This window comes from Anopheles arabiensis, chromosome 2, assembly GCF_016920715.1.
Source record: "Anopheles arabiensis isolate DONGOLA chromosome 2, AaraD3, whole genome shotgun sequence".
NCBI lineage: Eukaryota > Metazoa > Arthropoda > Insecta > Diptera > Culicidae > Anopheles > Anopheles arabiensis.
The window spans coordinates 46387110-46403986 of NC_053517.1; the positions used below are offsets into that span (position 1 = coordinate 46387110).

Consider the following 16877-nt stretch of genomic DNA (forward strand, 5'->3'; position numbering starts at 1 on the left):
ACACCAAACTAGAACCGAGCTCGATCAAGGAATCAGAAGATGAAGACGATGATTTGCCGCGTTCGAAATCATCCGTTGCTTCATCGGTCAATCCCACATCGATGGCAATCTCGGAGCCGATGACCGTTTCGCAACCGCCACCACCTTCCTCACAACCAACTGCCGCACTGGTTAAAGACGACGCTAAAGACGACGGGCCAGCTGGATCGGGCGGTACACAACCGACGGTTGGTACGGCTACAGCATCAGCGCCGGAACCAGTACGCTACGATAAGCCGGTGGCCGGGTCGACGCTTCGTTGCCTGGAGGATCCATCGTTCGAGTCGGACATCAATTCACCGCTCGCCAACCGTAACGTGGCGACGGAGGTGCTCGATAAGGCTCGCGATCGTTTCGATCGCTTCTGGGGTAACCCGAACGAGAAGCCGGAGGAATCTTAAGCAGCACTCAGAGAGCATTCCATTTGTCGCAATTTGCTTGCCAGGGCAGGTTCATGCCACTGAAGTAAGGTGGTTCGTACGCTAGGTAGCGATCAGTATCTACAAGCCATTGCTTTAACGTAAGGTTGGAAAATGATACGATGAAAGTAAATTCGACCCAATGCAGCATCGAAAACCACCATAGGAACAAACGAAAAACAAACTGTTGCTAGCGCAGCCTAAGTGACATACACACACAGAGCCGAGCAGCTGATGCTTATGACACACGTACGTGACAGGGTAGCTCCGTAACACATTATAGTAAAGCAAAACTCACTTATCAAAACTCTCAGCGTCCGCGTTGGAACACTATTTCGGTGTGTTAATGTGCTTTTTTCCCCGGTATTGTGGGGGGTGGGAGTTAAAGTTCTACCCCGGAGCTAATCTTTAGTATAATAGTCACCGCGAACTGCCATCGGGCAGGCACAGTAGTAGTATTGTTATTTAATGTTTAGGATAGTGTGCGTGCATCGATTCGTAAAGGGTAGTCCGATTTCGGACGTTCTTTTGCTTTGGTTTTTGTCATCATCATGAACCGTTTTTGTGTTTCTGCTTTCATCACTCATGGTAATTTGTTTGAAAGATTCAATTCACCGTTTCCACAACGTCATGCGCCCCAATCTCAGCACATGAACTTCAATTTGCCGATCACCGTACAACCAAGCACAGAGCAATACAGCAAAAACTCACTTACTCTCTCACTCTCAGGGAAGCCGTAAGAGTACGTTTAAGCAGCGTGTTCAGGAGGTTTCTCGTACGAACGAAGTAGTGGACAGTTTGGAATGGTCACTCCCCGGTCGATCGTAGCGTCGTACGATTATTGCACGGGGTTTTGTGGCGTCGGCTAACGAGTTTTCCTCTGCCAGGAACAGTAGCAACATTTGATCGAAAATTGCAGTAATATCGCGAACTATCTCCAGCTTCAAATTGGCCATAGAAAGGAAAAAAAAACTACTCAAAACAAACACTCATTCCGTAACGACGTTCCAAGTGGCTTGCTGGCATGTGAACAGTGAGTCAACGGGCGGTTCACAGCTGCTGCAATTTCGCAGCCGCACAGCAACACCGACCCACGGCAATCGAGGAAAATACAATAATAAATAGAAAGGGGGAATTTAATTGCACTCAAAAGGTAAACAGTTGCAAACATTCGTACGCTGCTGATGGTGGTATCGGTTAAAACAAACAGTAAGCGAGTGATGCACCTTGGTTTTTCTATGCCGCTGCACCGTTTTGCGTCCCACAAACGATGTCCCATCATAACGATTGGTACAAGGGAATAGGTACAAAATAGGGAAAACTTTATGCCTACTATACTGCCCATGGCAGCAGTAAAACACCATTATAGGCTGGTGCGATCCATTAAACCACCGGACAGCGGTGTGACAACGGTGTCCGGGAGGCAACACAAAATCCACATCCGTCTGCAGTTTTTTATGGAAGAAGCAAGCAAATTTTTGGGTTTACAGATTTTGACCATTCGCTTTTGGTCACGCGCTTTTTCTCCACATTTTGTGTGTAAGCGTAGTTATAGCGGTCGTTGTTTTTTTCTCGCTCTTCTCCCTCTGGGCTGTAGAGTTTTGTAGGCCTACCGGCGATCAATGTACTACGCAACTAGTAAACAATTCCAGCAACAAATCCATTCTAGCGTACAAGCCAGCTTTGCAGGAAGGTGCCAGCAAGAGAGAGAGAGAGTCTCACGGCAAGGCACGGCCACGTCCATAGTTTGGTTTTTCGTTCAAACGCAACTACAGCAACCACGTCGGCAACAACGTCAGAATAGCTAGGAGATTAGCACATTAAACATTAAACTATACACCTCCGTCAGACGATCGCTTCCTGCGTGGTGCGGGCAAACCGAACCTCCAAACTTGCAAACGTCCATTTTGTGGGACACATATACCGCCAGAGGGTCGTCTAGCGGATCCGCTCGAAACCATCCGCACCATGAACAAACAAAACAAAACAGCCATAGCGCGCTACAAGCAAAACAAGAAAAACATACCGTGCCATTTTTTATTTTTCGGGAAACGTTTTTTGCTGATTCTCTTCGTAGCATTATTACAGATGCATACAAGCAATAGAGTATACATTTAGCTGAACAGGAGGATCATTCATACAAAAGCGCAAGCGTAAAGAAACAAGGTCAAACACAAAAAAAGACACACGAAGCCGATAGTTTGTGGTGAGGGTGGAAGAAAAAGTCACGTCCGAGTCTTGGAACCTCTTCAAACTGCATGATAGTACGATTTAAGCGAACAAAGCAACAAGAAAAAAAGAAACAGACGATTTTCACTATTTTTGCAGCTCCATTTAAATCGAACATCCGATTGCATAACTTCAAGCTAGTAAAATTTCATACATATACTCTCGGTATTTAATCGGTAAGGAGGAATAGAGAGCAAGGAAAGGGAGACAGCATAAAGAACAATTAATATTTCCTTGGTTGAAAAAATCAAACTACGAAAGGAATGGAAACAGCACACTCCAGGGGGCAGCTAGGACGGTTTGGGACTGAACAGTTGTGAAGCCGTAATGCTGTGCTTGAGCTTAATGAACGTTCAATCGAAGCAGAACAAACACACAAACTCACTGGAAAATTTGAAAAGCACTTGCAGTTGACTTGAAAAGTCAATGAATGGTGAGTTTGAAATTTCCAAAATTTCGAAACCGCCAGCAAAGGTTAAGAAGTAGAGAACAGTTTGAATACAATGCAATTATGATATTTGAACAATTAAACAAAACGATGACAAAACACCGAAAAAATCATACAAAAAAAAAACAAACAAAATCTTACAGAAATTGTACCGCAAAAGCTGCACTATATACACCTATATATGTAAGCTATATTTATCCCTGTTGCTATATCTGTTGGCTAACTGTGGTTTGTTTCTTTTTTCACATCCATATTTCTACGCTACTTATCGTTACGAGCGTGCGTGCTGAATACGTACTAGTGTTGCCTGAGTTGCCTGAGCTTTGTATGGTTAAAGTGCATTGCGTTAGAGTGTGTTAGCTGCGCCAAAGCTTTGTTAGATCGATCGTTATAGACAGAGCAGGAATGCTGAGTGAACATTCCCGACATGTGCGTCGTCGACGAATGGTGGTGGATGGTCACCTAGCACACGACCATTGTTTCATTGTCACATCTGTGCACGCTATTGACTAATGGAAGGTGATGATGGGCTAGGGGAAGGAAACTCAAATTACACCATTTACACATACACACAGACAAAGAAAAGATGAATCGATTAGGAATGATTTACGAACGATTGTGATTTGGCAAGGTGGGAAATTTATACGAACATTTTTTATAATTGGAAAGTCACTTTGGTTCCAACCCCAAGAGTCTGAACGGTCCCGCGAGGGATTCAATTGTGTCGAGGTTTGGGTAGAGAAAGAGAGAAAAGGTGAGAGGAATGTGCGACCATCGAGGCGAAGTGGTACGAGAACCGTCAAGAATGTAGCCGTGTTCGGTAGTACGTTTGGATTTCCTTTTTTCCTTTTCATTATTGCTTCGGCAGGCCTCGAGGGCAATGGTTTACCAAAACATTAAAAAAAATAAATACTACTTTAAAGAACGTGTATTGTGCAAGGTATGCAATGTAACGAACAATGAAGAAAACCCAACATAATATTAATTAAAACAAATACTCGCTCTCTATCTCTCACACACACACAAACACACACTCTCTTTCTCTTTACGATGCTTAATGGTTAGAAGATGAACCGTGGTTAGTGTGTCAACGACAGGGACTGTTGTCGATGTAGTTGGTAGGTAGGTTGGTACGAGGCAGAACAGGTGCGGTAAAACGAATAAAACAAGTGCTTATTGCATGCGAATGAGCAATGCGAGAGGGTGTCATGGAAAATGGGAGAAACATAGTTTCTATAAGTGAGCGAGTCGTGATGGGGTAAGCTTAATAAGTGATAGCATTATGGATGCGTTACAGTTACCCGACATCTATTATTACGAAGACGAGAAAGACTACAACACTTACACATACACACAGCTACACATACAAAATACTTCCACGTGCTACAGCTTTTTGAATGGGATGGGATGGGTGGGTTGGATTGGCAAACACCCTCCCAAAGTCCAACACAACAATTTCAACAAACAACCAGCGGTACAAGAAAGGTACAGAACGACAGATGCAGACCAGTGACAGCATTAATCATTCATTTTCGTATATAACAAGAGAGAATAAAGAGAGAAAGAAGAGAGAGAGAGAGAGAGATAAAAAAGAAAACAGGAGTTACGATTACGTCAAGGGTAGATTTTAAAATTCAATACAAAATATTAAAGGAAAAAATGAACCATATATGGAATGATGGTTAAACAATACATCGATGACGTTGCTTTTTCTTGCCTCTACATTTCACCACCCGGTGAGATAGAAGGCGGTGGGGCAAATGGGGGCGGAGATCACAAATCCGAGTGGTATGTATCACATTTGATCGTGTTTTGTTTCAAATCTTTCGCTTATTTCCATCCACTCTGCCAGTGGGCTTGTCACGCGCGTCGGTTGGGAGGGGAAACCATTTTTGTTAGCTTTTCTTTGAGAACAATTTTGTCCGACCTTGGATCATAACATGCTTGCGGTTTCGGTATGCTGCGTTTGACAGTTTTTGTAGATTTCATTTGGTCGGTTGAACTGCCATGCGTGTGCCCTTTTTTTCGTTGTTGTATGAACACAATCAATATTTGATGTCTTAATATTTAAACTGGTTCATGGCATTTGAATTGTTCGTAATGATTTATCGAGCATGTTAAAGAGAGCGAGAGTGAAAGCAAACGAGTCCTCGAAACGCAACCCTAGCTTTCTGGCTAATATTATAGAACATTTGTTCGTGTTTTTCTTTCTCAATTTCGATCAAATATAGATAATCGAAAAACACTTCTCGCAATCGACAGCACACTTTTTGCGTAGCTACAAAAACAACCCCGCTAAGCAAAATTCTACCTCAATGTGTTTTTCTTCTACTTCATGCTACAAAGGATATCTCACCTCACGCGGTTCAATCGGTTGCGTTTGCTTAACGTTTCCCTGGAAAGCAGTTAACCAAACACCGGCCCGCCGAAACACGCGTATTCTCACGTTCATGGGTCGATACATTTCTGCACAACCTGGCCGGCATGTATCTGTATTTTATTCGATACGTTGTTACCGTCAATCGCCATGAAAACCGATCGCTGACGGTGCGTTGTTGTAGCACACGCCGGCTCTGCACATTTGGTGGTTGCACATTTTCTGGCTGCCAGGCGAGACCGTACTTGCCCGCCGTACTGCCGCATACGCACGTGTCGCAACATTTCTCCATGGCACATTGTGTAGTCCGATAGCTCGTGCGTTGATTGGAACGGGCTGGGGAGGCTGTACCGGGTAGCGTACACGAGACGGGAACGTGCGTGAGCGTGAGATCGAAGTTTCTTTCTACTTTACGCGATTTACGCTTACCTTTTTGCGAAGAAACATCAAACGGAGAGTTTGCTGCAACCAATGTATTGGTTTTCGATATTCCTGTTGCGTGTACGATTTGCCTATCTTTGAAGATTGCAGAGCTTCCCAGTACGCTGGAAAATTCCCAGTACTTTGGCACCAGAGCACCTACGATGGTTTCGGTGATAGGGAAACATTCTCACAATAATTCTGAATTTCGAAGGCTCAATCAATACACACCCTCGCTGAGAACTCGAGTCAGTATTGTCGGTATACGCATATCAAAGAACGGCAGTGAAGCAGATAGGCTCGGTTTGATTCGCAACAGCAACTATATTGTAGCGTTGCGTATGCACGTGATGTAATGCGCCAGCTTTACGCAATTGGCTATCTCCGTGAAGATTGCACACAAAAGATGATGATGATGATGATCGGGCGGATATCCATGATTTGCCCGAAAGCCTCCAACACGTCTAGGCTCTGGGAGGTTTTTTTGTGCGTTTTTTCGCGGATAACATTCGCCCGACCGTTTAATGGGACTAACTTTCGGGCTCCTCCGCGCTCTCTCGCTTCATAAATGGGAAGGACGATGATTGACTGTTGATGGTGCGGATATTTTGCGGCATCAGCGGTGGAAATGGTTTTCGGCTGCTGGGTGGTTTTTGTGTTGTGTGTGTGTCTGGCCTTCCTGTAAGGCACATTTCACCCTCGCGCCAACACGATACGGTGGTTCGATTTTACCGGGAACGGATAGTGAAACCGGACCGGTTGGAAGACGTTCGGTGGGTTTGAGAAAAGTTTGTCCGTAATTGAATGCGGTCGCAGAGGAAAATATCGGTGCGCGGTTTTTGATTAAGACGCTACCGAACGACGATGAATGATCCCCTCCCACCTTAAGGTAGAACGAGATTAAAGTTTGAGGAACGGCGGAAAGGGTGAAAGTAGTCAACACCGGCTCTTTAGAAGTTTTGCGGAACACGTAAAGCTTTGTTCTTTCAGCACAAACCGAATTTCAATTTGCGAGTAATTATAAAAGGACGGCTGTGTCGGAAACATAATTTTCACCACGCTTGGCAAGGCTCAGGCTTGATGGGAGAGAACCTGTGGTGAGCCGCGAAGGTTTTGTAGAAATACTCGGTTGCAAAACCTGTGCATCACGCTGACGATGGGGAGCTTTCGAAAAGCTCACTACGGGAAACTGTGTAAACGAGTCTCTCAGGGAAGGGGATAGAAAGCCAACACAAACCCTTCTATCGTACAGCACAGCGACAGTCAAAGTGTCATGCTTTCTCCGTTTTCCCTTTAAATATTAATGTCAAGGAACGACTCTCCCCCCCCCCCTTTCTTATCGCGCGCAAACAAACATGTTGCTTGGTTGGGTTGTTGCTGTTCCAAAATACCGAAATCGAAGCACATACGGTAGCGAAAGCAAAATTCAGAAAACGAATATACGAGTAAAAGAAGAAATCTAACGCCAACACCATTGGGGACAATTTGTAAAGTGATGTTCGTTGGTGTTCCACGTATCCATGCATGCAAGTGTGTGTGACAGTGTTGTTTGTGCCGCTCTGTAGATGCCGTCTATAAATAAACAGTACAGGCCAGGTTCGACCACTAAGCTTCAGCGCGCTTTTCTTCCACAGGCCTGCTGAAAGCGACCAACAAACATTGAAACAAAATTAGAACTAAAAAAAATCAGTTATCTAACTTAACCCCTTCCCTCGTTTGCATCAATTTTTGAAGATCAATTATTAATAAGCTCTACCGGCTGCTTAACATTTCCTTTTCACAAAAGTCAGGAGCGGAGCGGGAGGAGTAAAGGGACTCTAAAAGTTTCCACCCCGTCTGCCGTGAGTTTCACAAATCTTGGGAGCACTTTTTCCACCATCCGCCAGCCCATTCTTCAAACCGTGCGCTTAAAGGTGAGCGGGGGTTTGTGTGTTGGGGACCCTACTCTCCACGCCCGACCGAGGATGAAAGCTGATTGAAATTTAATTAATGGCTATTTATCGCCCCATAGCGCAATATTTCGTCAATCAGCGATCCTACCGTCGTAGCATGGGCTGCGTTAAGGTGGAAAAAAGGAGAGAAAAAGAATTGGTAAGGAAAAAACAAGCCTGTGTGCCTTCATAAGTCATCCCCAGGTTGCCACGGGGAGCCTCTTGCCGGTGGTGACAATGCCAGAGGGCAACGCTACGTGTGGGTTCGAGTGCGACTCGAACCATTCAGCAAAGTGGTAATGAATGAACGGTTGTTATGATTTTCTGCACTACCCGGCAACTTCCCCAACGAACTACACAGGAGGCTGATTCCACAAACCAGCGGTGTCGAATGGCGAGAGGGGGAGAGGCTCGATTGCGATTCGGTGAAGACTGCGCAAGCTTTGAACCGTCGCCGAAACCGTTGCGATTGGGAGGTTGGCTGTTATTCGAGCACGAATCGTGACCGACTGCTCGAATTTGCGTTTGGCGCGCGTGCACAACATTTTCCACTGACGGTCGGCAGTCCAACTGTATCCGTGCTGTCGAACGGTGGCGCAAACGGTCTGGTCGGTTCGTTAGATCCAGCCTTACGCTCCACCATTCTTCCCCGTACCGGTGCTTTGCGACCGAATTAGTGCAAGTGACGGCAAGGTCGGCAAAGGTATAGACCAGGAATAAGAATAGTGTAAGGTGAAAGAGCAAAAATATATATATAGTGTGGTTTGGTTGTGCTGTGTTTGCCCTTTTTGCCAGTTTTGGCATCGTGAACGTTCCCAGGATGTAGCAGGGAGGCTAATAATATCAGTGCAAACGAGTCGCGGTCGGGGAAGTTTTAATGGCCATCAAAGTGTGATGTGGTGCGTGTGGGATGTGGTGCATCGGCAGCCTGCCGTACAGGGCTAATCCGCATCCGGTGAACGCTGCCAATGTAATGAACGACATTGTTAGCCAGGTTAATGTGACCACTCAGTTGTGGTGACGGGCAACGGAACGCCCCAGCACCACTACGTAGTTCGTGACATCATAATCGCACTGTTTGATGCTTTGGAGGCATGAAGCAGAGGGTTTTGATATAAAGCGAATAACGGGAAACGGCTAAATGTTGGCGGATTAGGAGTGGTGAATACGCGCCTCTAGTTGCCAGGTTATAGACCAGATGTTGCATAAAATAATTACTTTTACTGAAACCAGACGCTAAGCTCGCTAAGGAGAATGAATGGCAACAATGGAATAATGCTCAAGTGCGAGTGTGTTTTGCACGTTTGTTTTAAAATTTGTATGCAGCCGCAACGAATTGCACAACGATTTCGTGTTCATGTGGTAAGATAAGATCGGCGAATGCGGCTTCGTTAATATATTGAGCCTTGATATGTTTTCAATTTAACTGTGGATCAACATTTTTATTTATTTTTTTTGAATACTAAGCGAAATGGATATTAAATGATTTGCATTACTAAGAGTCTTCATTTTTTAAGTATTTCACGATCATAAATGTTTGTTGCAAGACACCCAATAATTGAATTTATTCTGTTCCTTGCGTGTTCAACGATATTTTAGGTCTCATACAATTAATAAAATATAGTAATTTATGTGTGCTATCACTTCTCATAGCACACAAAGCGCTATGAGCTGTCACTGAATGGATCATTTGTTAAATACATCCAACGAAAAGCTCTCAACGCTGTAACCGTACTCAACATGTACTCAACGCTGAAATAGTAAATTCGAAAAATCCGAAAATCCATTAATTCTCACGTAGTCAATAAGTAATGATGCTCAGCTGTTAACATCGTTGCAAGAACATTTGCGGTCGCATCTATACTGACAATAATTACAACTTTAATGGGTTATTATATCTGTCCATATAGCAGAACTAACATTAGTACATCACAAAACAAACATTTTTCACATCGTATGATATTTAAAGGCCTAGATTAAATTGCTTAGAATGTGGTTTTATGTAGCAGCAATAAATGAATAACACATTCAAGGGTTCATTCAGAGTAAAATGATGTATAATATTCAAGGATCTTAGATCGAATTTAAATGCTGCTATTTAAGGACTTCTTAAATAGTAACACTTCGACTCGTTAAAAATTTTGCCATATTTGCGCTTACTTTCTTTTCCATCGCTGCTATGAAATTGAAATAAGTTCAACGACTTCAATAAAGCCCCTTTATTAACTTTTTCAAGCCATAGCAAAAACCAAAATGTCCCTCGTACAGCTTCCAGAGATGGAAAAAGTGAAGTGAACAAAATTGAGTTACATTTGCTAGCAGCGAAAAATGGCAGCACGCTGGAAATTATTTCATTACCGTTTGATGTTTTACCGATTGATGCGCTGGCGGATGGCGAATGGTATTGGAATCTTGCTTACTTCTTTTAACTTCAGATTAAATTGTGTTCAACGGTTTAAAATTTCAAATGACCTGCGATACAAAAAACAATAAGGGCTTTTTCTTCACTAGTTTTGATGATAAAAGGCACTGTTGGAAACGGGTCTGTGTGTCTTTCAATGTTTCCCTTAAATCTGGAAAATATTTGCTAGAAAATTACCATCTGTACAAAAACTGAAGTAAGTAAGTTGAGATGGCATGTTGAGTGTAAGAAAGCAGCTACTGGGTGGCATAATGGCAATCGAGTTAATGGCCTCGGTTTCAAATTAAATCCTATCCTTTTCCACGAAATATGGGACGAAAATCATTAAGACTGTCGATGAAATTATTGCTATTTGCTAGAAAATCCCACAGCTGCAATGTAAAGACTTGATTATTTTCTTCAATAATCAAGAAAAATGTTAGATTTAGCGTCGTTTCACTTGAGGCTGTTTTCTAAATGGCTGAGCAATATGAAAATCCGGGAAACTCGCAAGCAAATTTTTTAAAATTTTAAGTGACATTTATAACCATGAAAAATATGTTTGTTATGAAATAAAATTAAAAACTAAATTAATGAATTTTCTATCTACCATACAAAATGAAGTGAAACTGATTTTTTTAAATTAAATTGCTACTTAAAATTCATTTTCTGACACCTACAACTAACAGAAGCTGCCACTTCTAGGATTTTAACAAAAGTGATATGTTTTATCGAGTTGAATATATGCAGCTTGTTATTTTGTTACAAACAGAGTACAAAGTAGACAGGAAGTGTACTTTGAATAAAAACTTACGTCATCGGCCCGAAATAAAACCCTCAGTCCCGGACGGAAGTAGGACGTGATTTAAGAGCTCAGCCATGAGCTCACGGGCAAGATTCAATAAATTGACCTTCACCTGAAACAAACCGAACCGACCAAAGTGTCGGCATTTGAGACCTTGCCAGTGTCCGAGCGCATAGCGTTCGCTGCATACTCTATTCACCAGGAAATATACCTCCCGCTGCTATAGGGTGGGCGGAATGGCCGGAGGTTTGATGAATTGAAACTCTGGGTATCGTAAATAGTGTGCATTTGTTTTCGTGTATCCCTCCCCGTTGAGTAGATCCGATTATGGTTGTGGTCGGAATTATTTTTGAGGTAAACTACAGCAGTTGTGTATACTTACGGGTACCATCCAGTAGCACCATGTCATTAGAGTAAGCGATACAATCTTTTTGCGTGAAATGAAACTACAAAATCCCCTTTTTCCGTGCCATCAGTCTATTTTTACCCTAATTACAATAGGGATGAATATTGGCCACTGCTTAACAATGTTTAACTTATAGTTTGATCCTCTTTGTAACTGTTTTGATCGTTTTGAACGTTTTTGTAAGCTTATCCCGTTGAAATGGTTTGGGGAAAATATTTCGATCCGAATGCTCCCAAGTTCGATAGAATCTGTTTCTGTTCAGTCCACATTATTACACCACATTGAGGTTTGCTGTTGACTGTCCAGAACTAATCTCATACCATGAGTTGGTTTTTATTCTCCCAGCTCATGTTTTTATGGCAGTTGGCGGTCCTTAACGCTCGACCATTTCACTCGACCTTACATTTGATTGCCATCTATTGAACGAAATTGGCCAACGGGAACAATTTCTTCATTATGTGGGAAGCGATGCTGATGTGTGTGTGGTGAATATTTTCCACTCAATTCACTTCAAAGGTGCTCGTGTCCGGTTGAGGTCAACCATGCAGTAGGAGCGAAATTGAAATCGCCAACGATGGCATCATCGATTGTGCCACACTGTAGTAGCATTAGGAAGTGTACGCGAGTGTAGGTTTCACAACATGGTCTAAAGAAACTTTAAAAAACTTTTAATGATAATAATCAAGGACATTGGACAATTGTTAACAAATAATAGCGAGGGCCGTCATTCCACTGTTGATCATTGTTACAATTGAATGCAAACTTCCTTAAGTCTTCCCTTCTGGAAACGTGCATACTTCCCCGCGTTAAAAGTTTCATCATAACGGTTGCAAAGATAAACTTGTTGTGTTTAAGTTTCCACATTCCACGCATTAATTTTGCAGAACAACGCAAAACGGTGCGGTTGTTAATTATTGTACTGACTTTTGACAGGAAATGAAGTCCCACGAGTTTAGACTAGCGATCCACTTCCGGGTGCCGTATGGCGCTATGATAATGATAATGACAACGAGAGATGGACCTGGATTTGTCTGGACTTGGAAGCGATGAGAGTTTAAAGTTGGAAATATGAACCATATACAATCAAAGATAATTATAATCGTTATTTGTTTAGAAACAACGGGCTTGTAGGCCGTATTGCTATTGTAATCATTGGTTTAAAGATTTCACTCAACAAGTACCGAAAAAGCATTATGTTGTTGTGCTTTAATATTGACAATCTTCCATAAAACACAAAAATATTTCACAAAACCTTCATAAATTGCGGATAGTTTATAATTGTTTTAATTCTTTTTAAAACAGCAACGATATCTTAATAAAAATATATGATCTTTTTTTCGTACTTGCAGGTTTGCAAAAAAAATGTAAGCAGTATTACAAAAATGTCAATGTCGCTGATTTGTTCTGTTTTCCCCCGTTTTCATTGAAAATAGAAGGCCATGTTTTATTTATAACGTTTCTTCAAGCTAAGGTTAACGAAAATTGGTTTGAAATGAACTACCAAAAGGTATATTTTGTATGCAGCCTATTCAAGACCGTCCTGTATTGAGCATTACTTGGTAGGAATGCCCCAAGTGTGAGTGTGATGATTTTTTTTTTCAAGATTAGTTTTAATTAAATCCAACCATGAGCAAAACATCCAGACCTCTGATACGTTTAACGTGTGATGAATGTGAAATTATTTTTCATCATCATAATTAGCATTTTAATTTACGGCGTACCATGCGCCTCCATCCGTCTCTTTGAAGTTTACGTTTTTTCGAAATATAATAAGAATTAAATAATACGATCCACTTAAGTATTTTATTTTTGCATTTCTAACAACCTCGTCAACTGATGTTCTGCTATTCAACTCCGCAAGAAGTGTGCTTCCTTGACAAGGAAATAAAATAAAAAGTAATCATTCTGTCACGGTTCAATGAGCGCTTTTTAAGACAGACAACCTTCTTCCGGGCGCAATCGGGCATAAGTTATAAATAAAGGGCAAATCGTCAGCCTTTCAAAGACTTCAATATGCAAGCACAGATGAGCGTTCATCCACAAAATGCGGAGCAAAAGTGGATAGTAGCTTCAAATATATTATCACATTCTTTCGGAAGCAGAATACGATACGAACAAAACCCTTTCGCGTGGCCGTAGACCTTTGCTCGGGTCGCTACCGAGGTAAAGTGATGGAATTATTTTTGGGTTAAAAAGGTTGCTTAAAGGATGTCAAAGCAAAATCGACTCACTGATCATCAAGACGCACACATCTGTTTTTTTTCTGGTTCGCTGGCAATGCTGTCGCAAAACGGCAAAAAGCTGCTAGACGGTCCATCCTTCACACGGGACAACAATAATGGGTTAAGTGATTTTTTGTCCCTTCTCGATTGAGTTAGTAGCTTGCGTAGAGCAGTACACTTACCGCTGCTTGAGTGGCCTTTTCGAATTCACTTCACGTCATCTGTCAACTTGAAATCAGCCAAACAATGCAAAAAAAAGAAGACAAAGTCATAAGCGACGTCGCATGATTTGGTCATAAAACATCTTCACGGAAGGACGAAATTAATTATCATGATTTCCCCTAGGCATGATTAGATCATTAGCTTGATTTTTGTAAGGACTGCTAGGTGTCAAAACGATGCTGAACAACTTTCTTGTCAACGTGCTAGTCAATTTGTGTCGCTTCTCTGGTTGTAGGATTCTATAGCTTCGGTTTGATTGATGAAAGTAAACTGGTACGCCAACCTTTTTGCCTGTTATGCAGGGTGAGAACTTTTTCCAATACCGTGAGGAATTGTTTTCTATGGTCCGATCTTCCAACTGGAACAGAACATTCATTCATGGGGAACTACCCATTAGAGGGACAAATCTCGCCCCAAATAAAGGTGATGTAATTTAATCGAGTAGTACATTTGCGTCAGCTATCCGGCTAATTATCACGGATAATTTCTTTGGCGGGCTCCAATTAGACGCCTCTTCCATGGTGCTAGGGGTAGCACATTGCTGTTCTTTGTAAAAACCAAGGTCCCATTTCAACGCTCTCACATTACCAACATCCAATGATAATAAAATGGTTAAGGTACGGTACGAAATATCGCTAATCGATTCAGACGCCACCGGGTTCATGTCGCCGGCGCATGTTCGGGCAGTTCGGTAAAATTTTCCTCCATTCCTAGTAAACTTCTCGCACTCAATAGTTCGGTTCCGGTAGGGGTCATGATAAGTTTGGCCGCCAGGAAGGTTCGATAGGGCAGCGGTGTTAATTGATGAGGCAGCCTTCCCAGAAGTGCTGCCGGGGATGGCGGAAACACAAGCATATTTGTTGCCACGTTGTGAGCAGGATCGTTCGTACCGAGGTGTGTCCTGCATGGGTGGAGCGTGAAGATTGGTCGTATTTTTACCTGAGAGCGGGCGTACCGGTAAGCCCGTTATAGCGAGGTGGGCTTTTCTAGGTTTGTCAAACACTACTGGCGCTGATGTCACTACTAGCCACGATGAGTGTTTTTACGGATAAAAGCTTACATACCAACACTCCTTTATAAAAAAAATTCTATGGAGAGGGAGTTTCTATGTTTGTCCTTCTTACATTATGGAGCTTATCATTTCGATTGAACAATGAAAAACTAGTATATTAGCCACCGGTGCCTTGACAACGTAACCACGGGAACAAAATTCGAAATAATAATTAACCGTGTGCAACATTTGGAGATGGCAGCTCACGACACCATAACCAACATGACGTTTCATGTCAAACCGAATTTGAGGCAGACGTGATACGTACAATCAGCTATAAGCATGGTTACAAGGAAGATTGGCATATGGGTAAACATAGTAAAAAGTTGAATATAATTCCTCTAGCTATGATTCATTGCAGCGGTATACTAATAACTATATCCGCTTCACATCGATAAGGTGTTAGGTTGAATGAAGTAATCGAAATAAACGTGTTGATAACGGTAGCTTAATGTAGTAATGTGTGGATACTGCGTGGAGTCGTGGATTCACTCCGACTCTGGCTTTGAAAAACTGAATCCGACTCTGGATTAAATTTGGATTTGACTCCGTAATTCCGGTTGAGTCCGGTGAGTCCGGACTATCCTGACTATCTTGCTATTTTTAATCAATATGTTACTGAAAGCCAAGCCCACTAGTGATACAGGTAGGTCTTTACCGACAACGGCTGTTGTGCCAAAGAAGATGGACTTTATGGATATTTCATGAGCTGTCGTTAAGAAGTACCCACCACATTTACAGATCGCTTAACACAAAGAATTAGGAATTTTTTATTCTCACAGCGCGCTAAATTTGATAAAATTTGCAGTACATTAAAGACTCTGAAAATAAAACATTTCGTATCAAACTGAACGTATGACGTCAATACTATGAAATGTTGATGTCCTGCTTGGTTTTAGACCAGTTCCGGTATCTATGCAACACCGTATAAAGAGCCTAAATTCCTCCTTTTTCAGATCGTCCTAAGAACTTCTTAATTTTAATCGAAAATTTCTTCTATGGTTTGGTGTTTGCTTACCATATCACGAATAATGTTAATTTTTAATTATCTGCATGCTTCCATACTCATGTTCATGACTATTCCATTACATTAAAACCTCAAAAAGAGTTTCAATGATGGAATCATGTGCTGTTTATGGCTCCAATTGCGTCACCTCACAGCATACAAATATAATGAAAGTACATATTCAAACAACAAACGACCCGACCAACGACAATTTGCAATCTGCTTCCGCGGAGTCACATGCCAACAATAGGTTTGAAGATTCACTGCACAACAGCTTCAGCTCGATAGAAGACGGCGCGACTCTTATCATCATTAACAGTCGTCTGACAATTGCTCTGATTGTTGCCATGCAAAAATGTCCACCAAACGACAGTCTTTTGTCCCATCGGAACAAATCCACCAGGAGTTGGGTACTTAGTGTACCCGTACAATCTGCACTGCCTACAGCTGAATGTAAATTTTGTCTGTCTGCCGTTCACCGTCGTAAGCTTGCTTATGCTAAGCATAACACACTCTAGAGAATACGCCTTCTTCAGTGGAGGATGTTGTGTATCTCTTGCTAGAACAAGTGTACCACCGCAAACATAAAGGCGAACGAACTTACTCTCCTACCATCGTGACGTCTCGTGGGGAAAGAAGAACCTACAAGAGCATCAAACTTGTGCGTAACACGTGGAAGAAATGAAACTGTCCACATTTTGAGCCATTAATGGCATGCCGTGGGAAGATTGTCTGCTACGAAGGTGCGATAAAAACGGTCCGCTGCGTGTTAAGAATTAAGGGTGGCATTTTGTCTTCACCTTCACTGAAGCGTGGTTGTTGCTTTTTGGGGCGAGCGAAGAGTTTTGGACGGCATTTGATCGGTGGCTACGATGGGCTAGCGTCTTGTCGAGATGATTAA

At 42.3% G+C, this 16877-nt stretch overlaps 3 protein-coding genes across 14 annotated transcripts in view; 2 read left to right on the forward strand and 1 right to left on the reverse strand.

The window, feature by feature from the left end:
- LOC120907637 (mucin-5AC) overlaps window positions 1-4827 on the forward strand; it is a 30920-nt gene extending 26093 nt beyond the window's left edge. For all 11 annotated transcript variants that reach the window (XM_040319090.1, XM_040319087.1, XM_040319094.1 and 8 more), the window contains one exon: window positions 1-4827. In XM_040319090.1, coding sequence (XP_040175024.1) covers window positions 1-440 — 440 coding nt within the window. In that variant the 3' untranslated portion in view covers window positions 441-4827.
- Window positions 448-11473, reverse strand: LOC120906539. The gene is made up of 4 exons (XM_040318331.1): window positions 11452-11473; window positions 5942-6121; window positions 5652-5857; window positions 448-552 (listed from the first exon to the last, which is right to left on the reverse strand). Exons 1-4 carry the CDS (start codon window positions 11471-11473, stop codon window positions 448-450), a joined length of 513 nt encoding a protein of 170 aa, XP_040174265.1.
- Window positions 8440-16877, forward strand: part of LOC120897425 (probable G-protein coupled receptor No18) — a 20386-nt gene continuing 11948 nt past the window's right edge. The window contains exon 1 of one of the 2 annotated variants that reach the window (XM_040302320.1): window positions 8440-9225. The gene's annotated coding sequence lies outside the window, so the exon portion shown is untranslated. The remainder of the gene's footprint in view (window positions 9226-16877) is intronic. The other variant, XM_040302321.1, reaches the window with a different exon arrangement.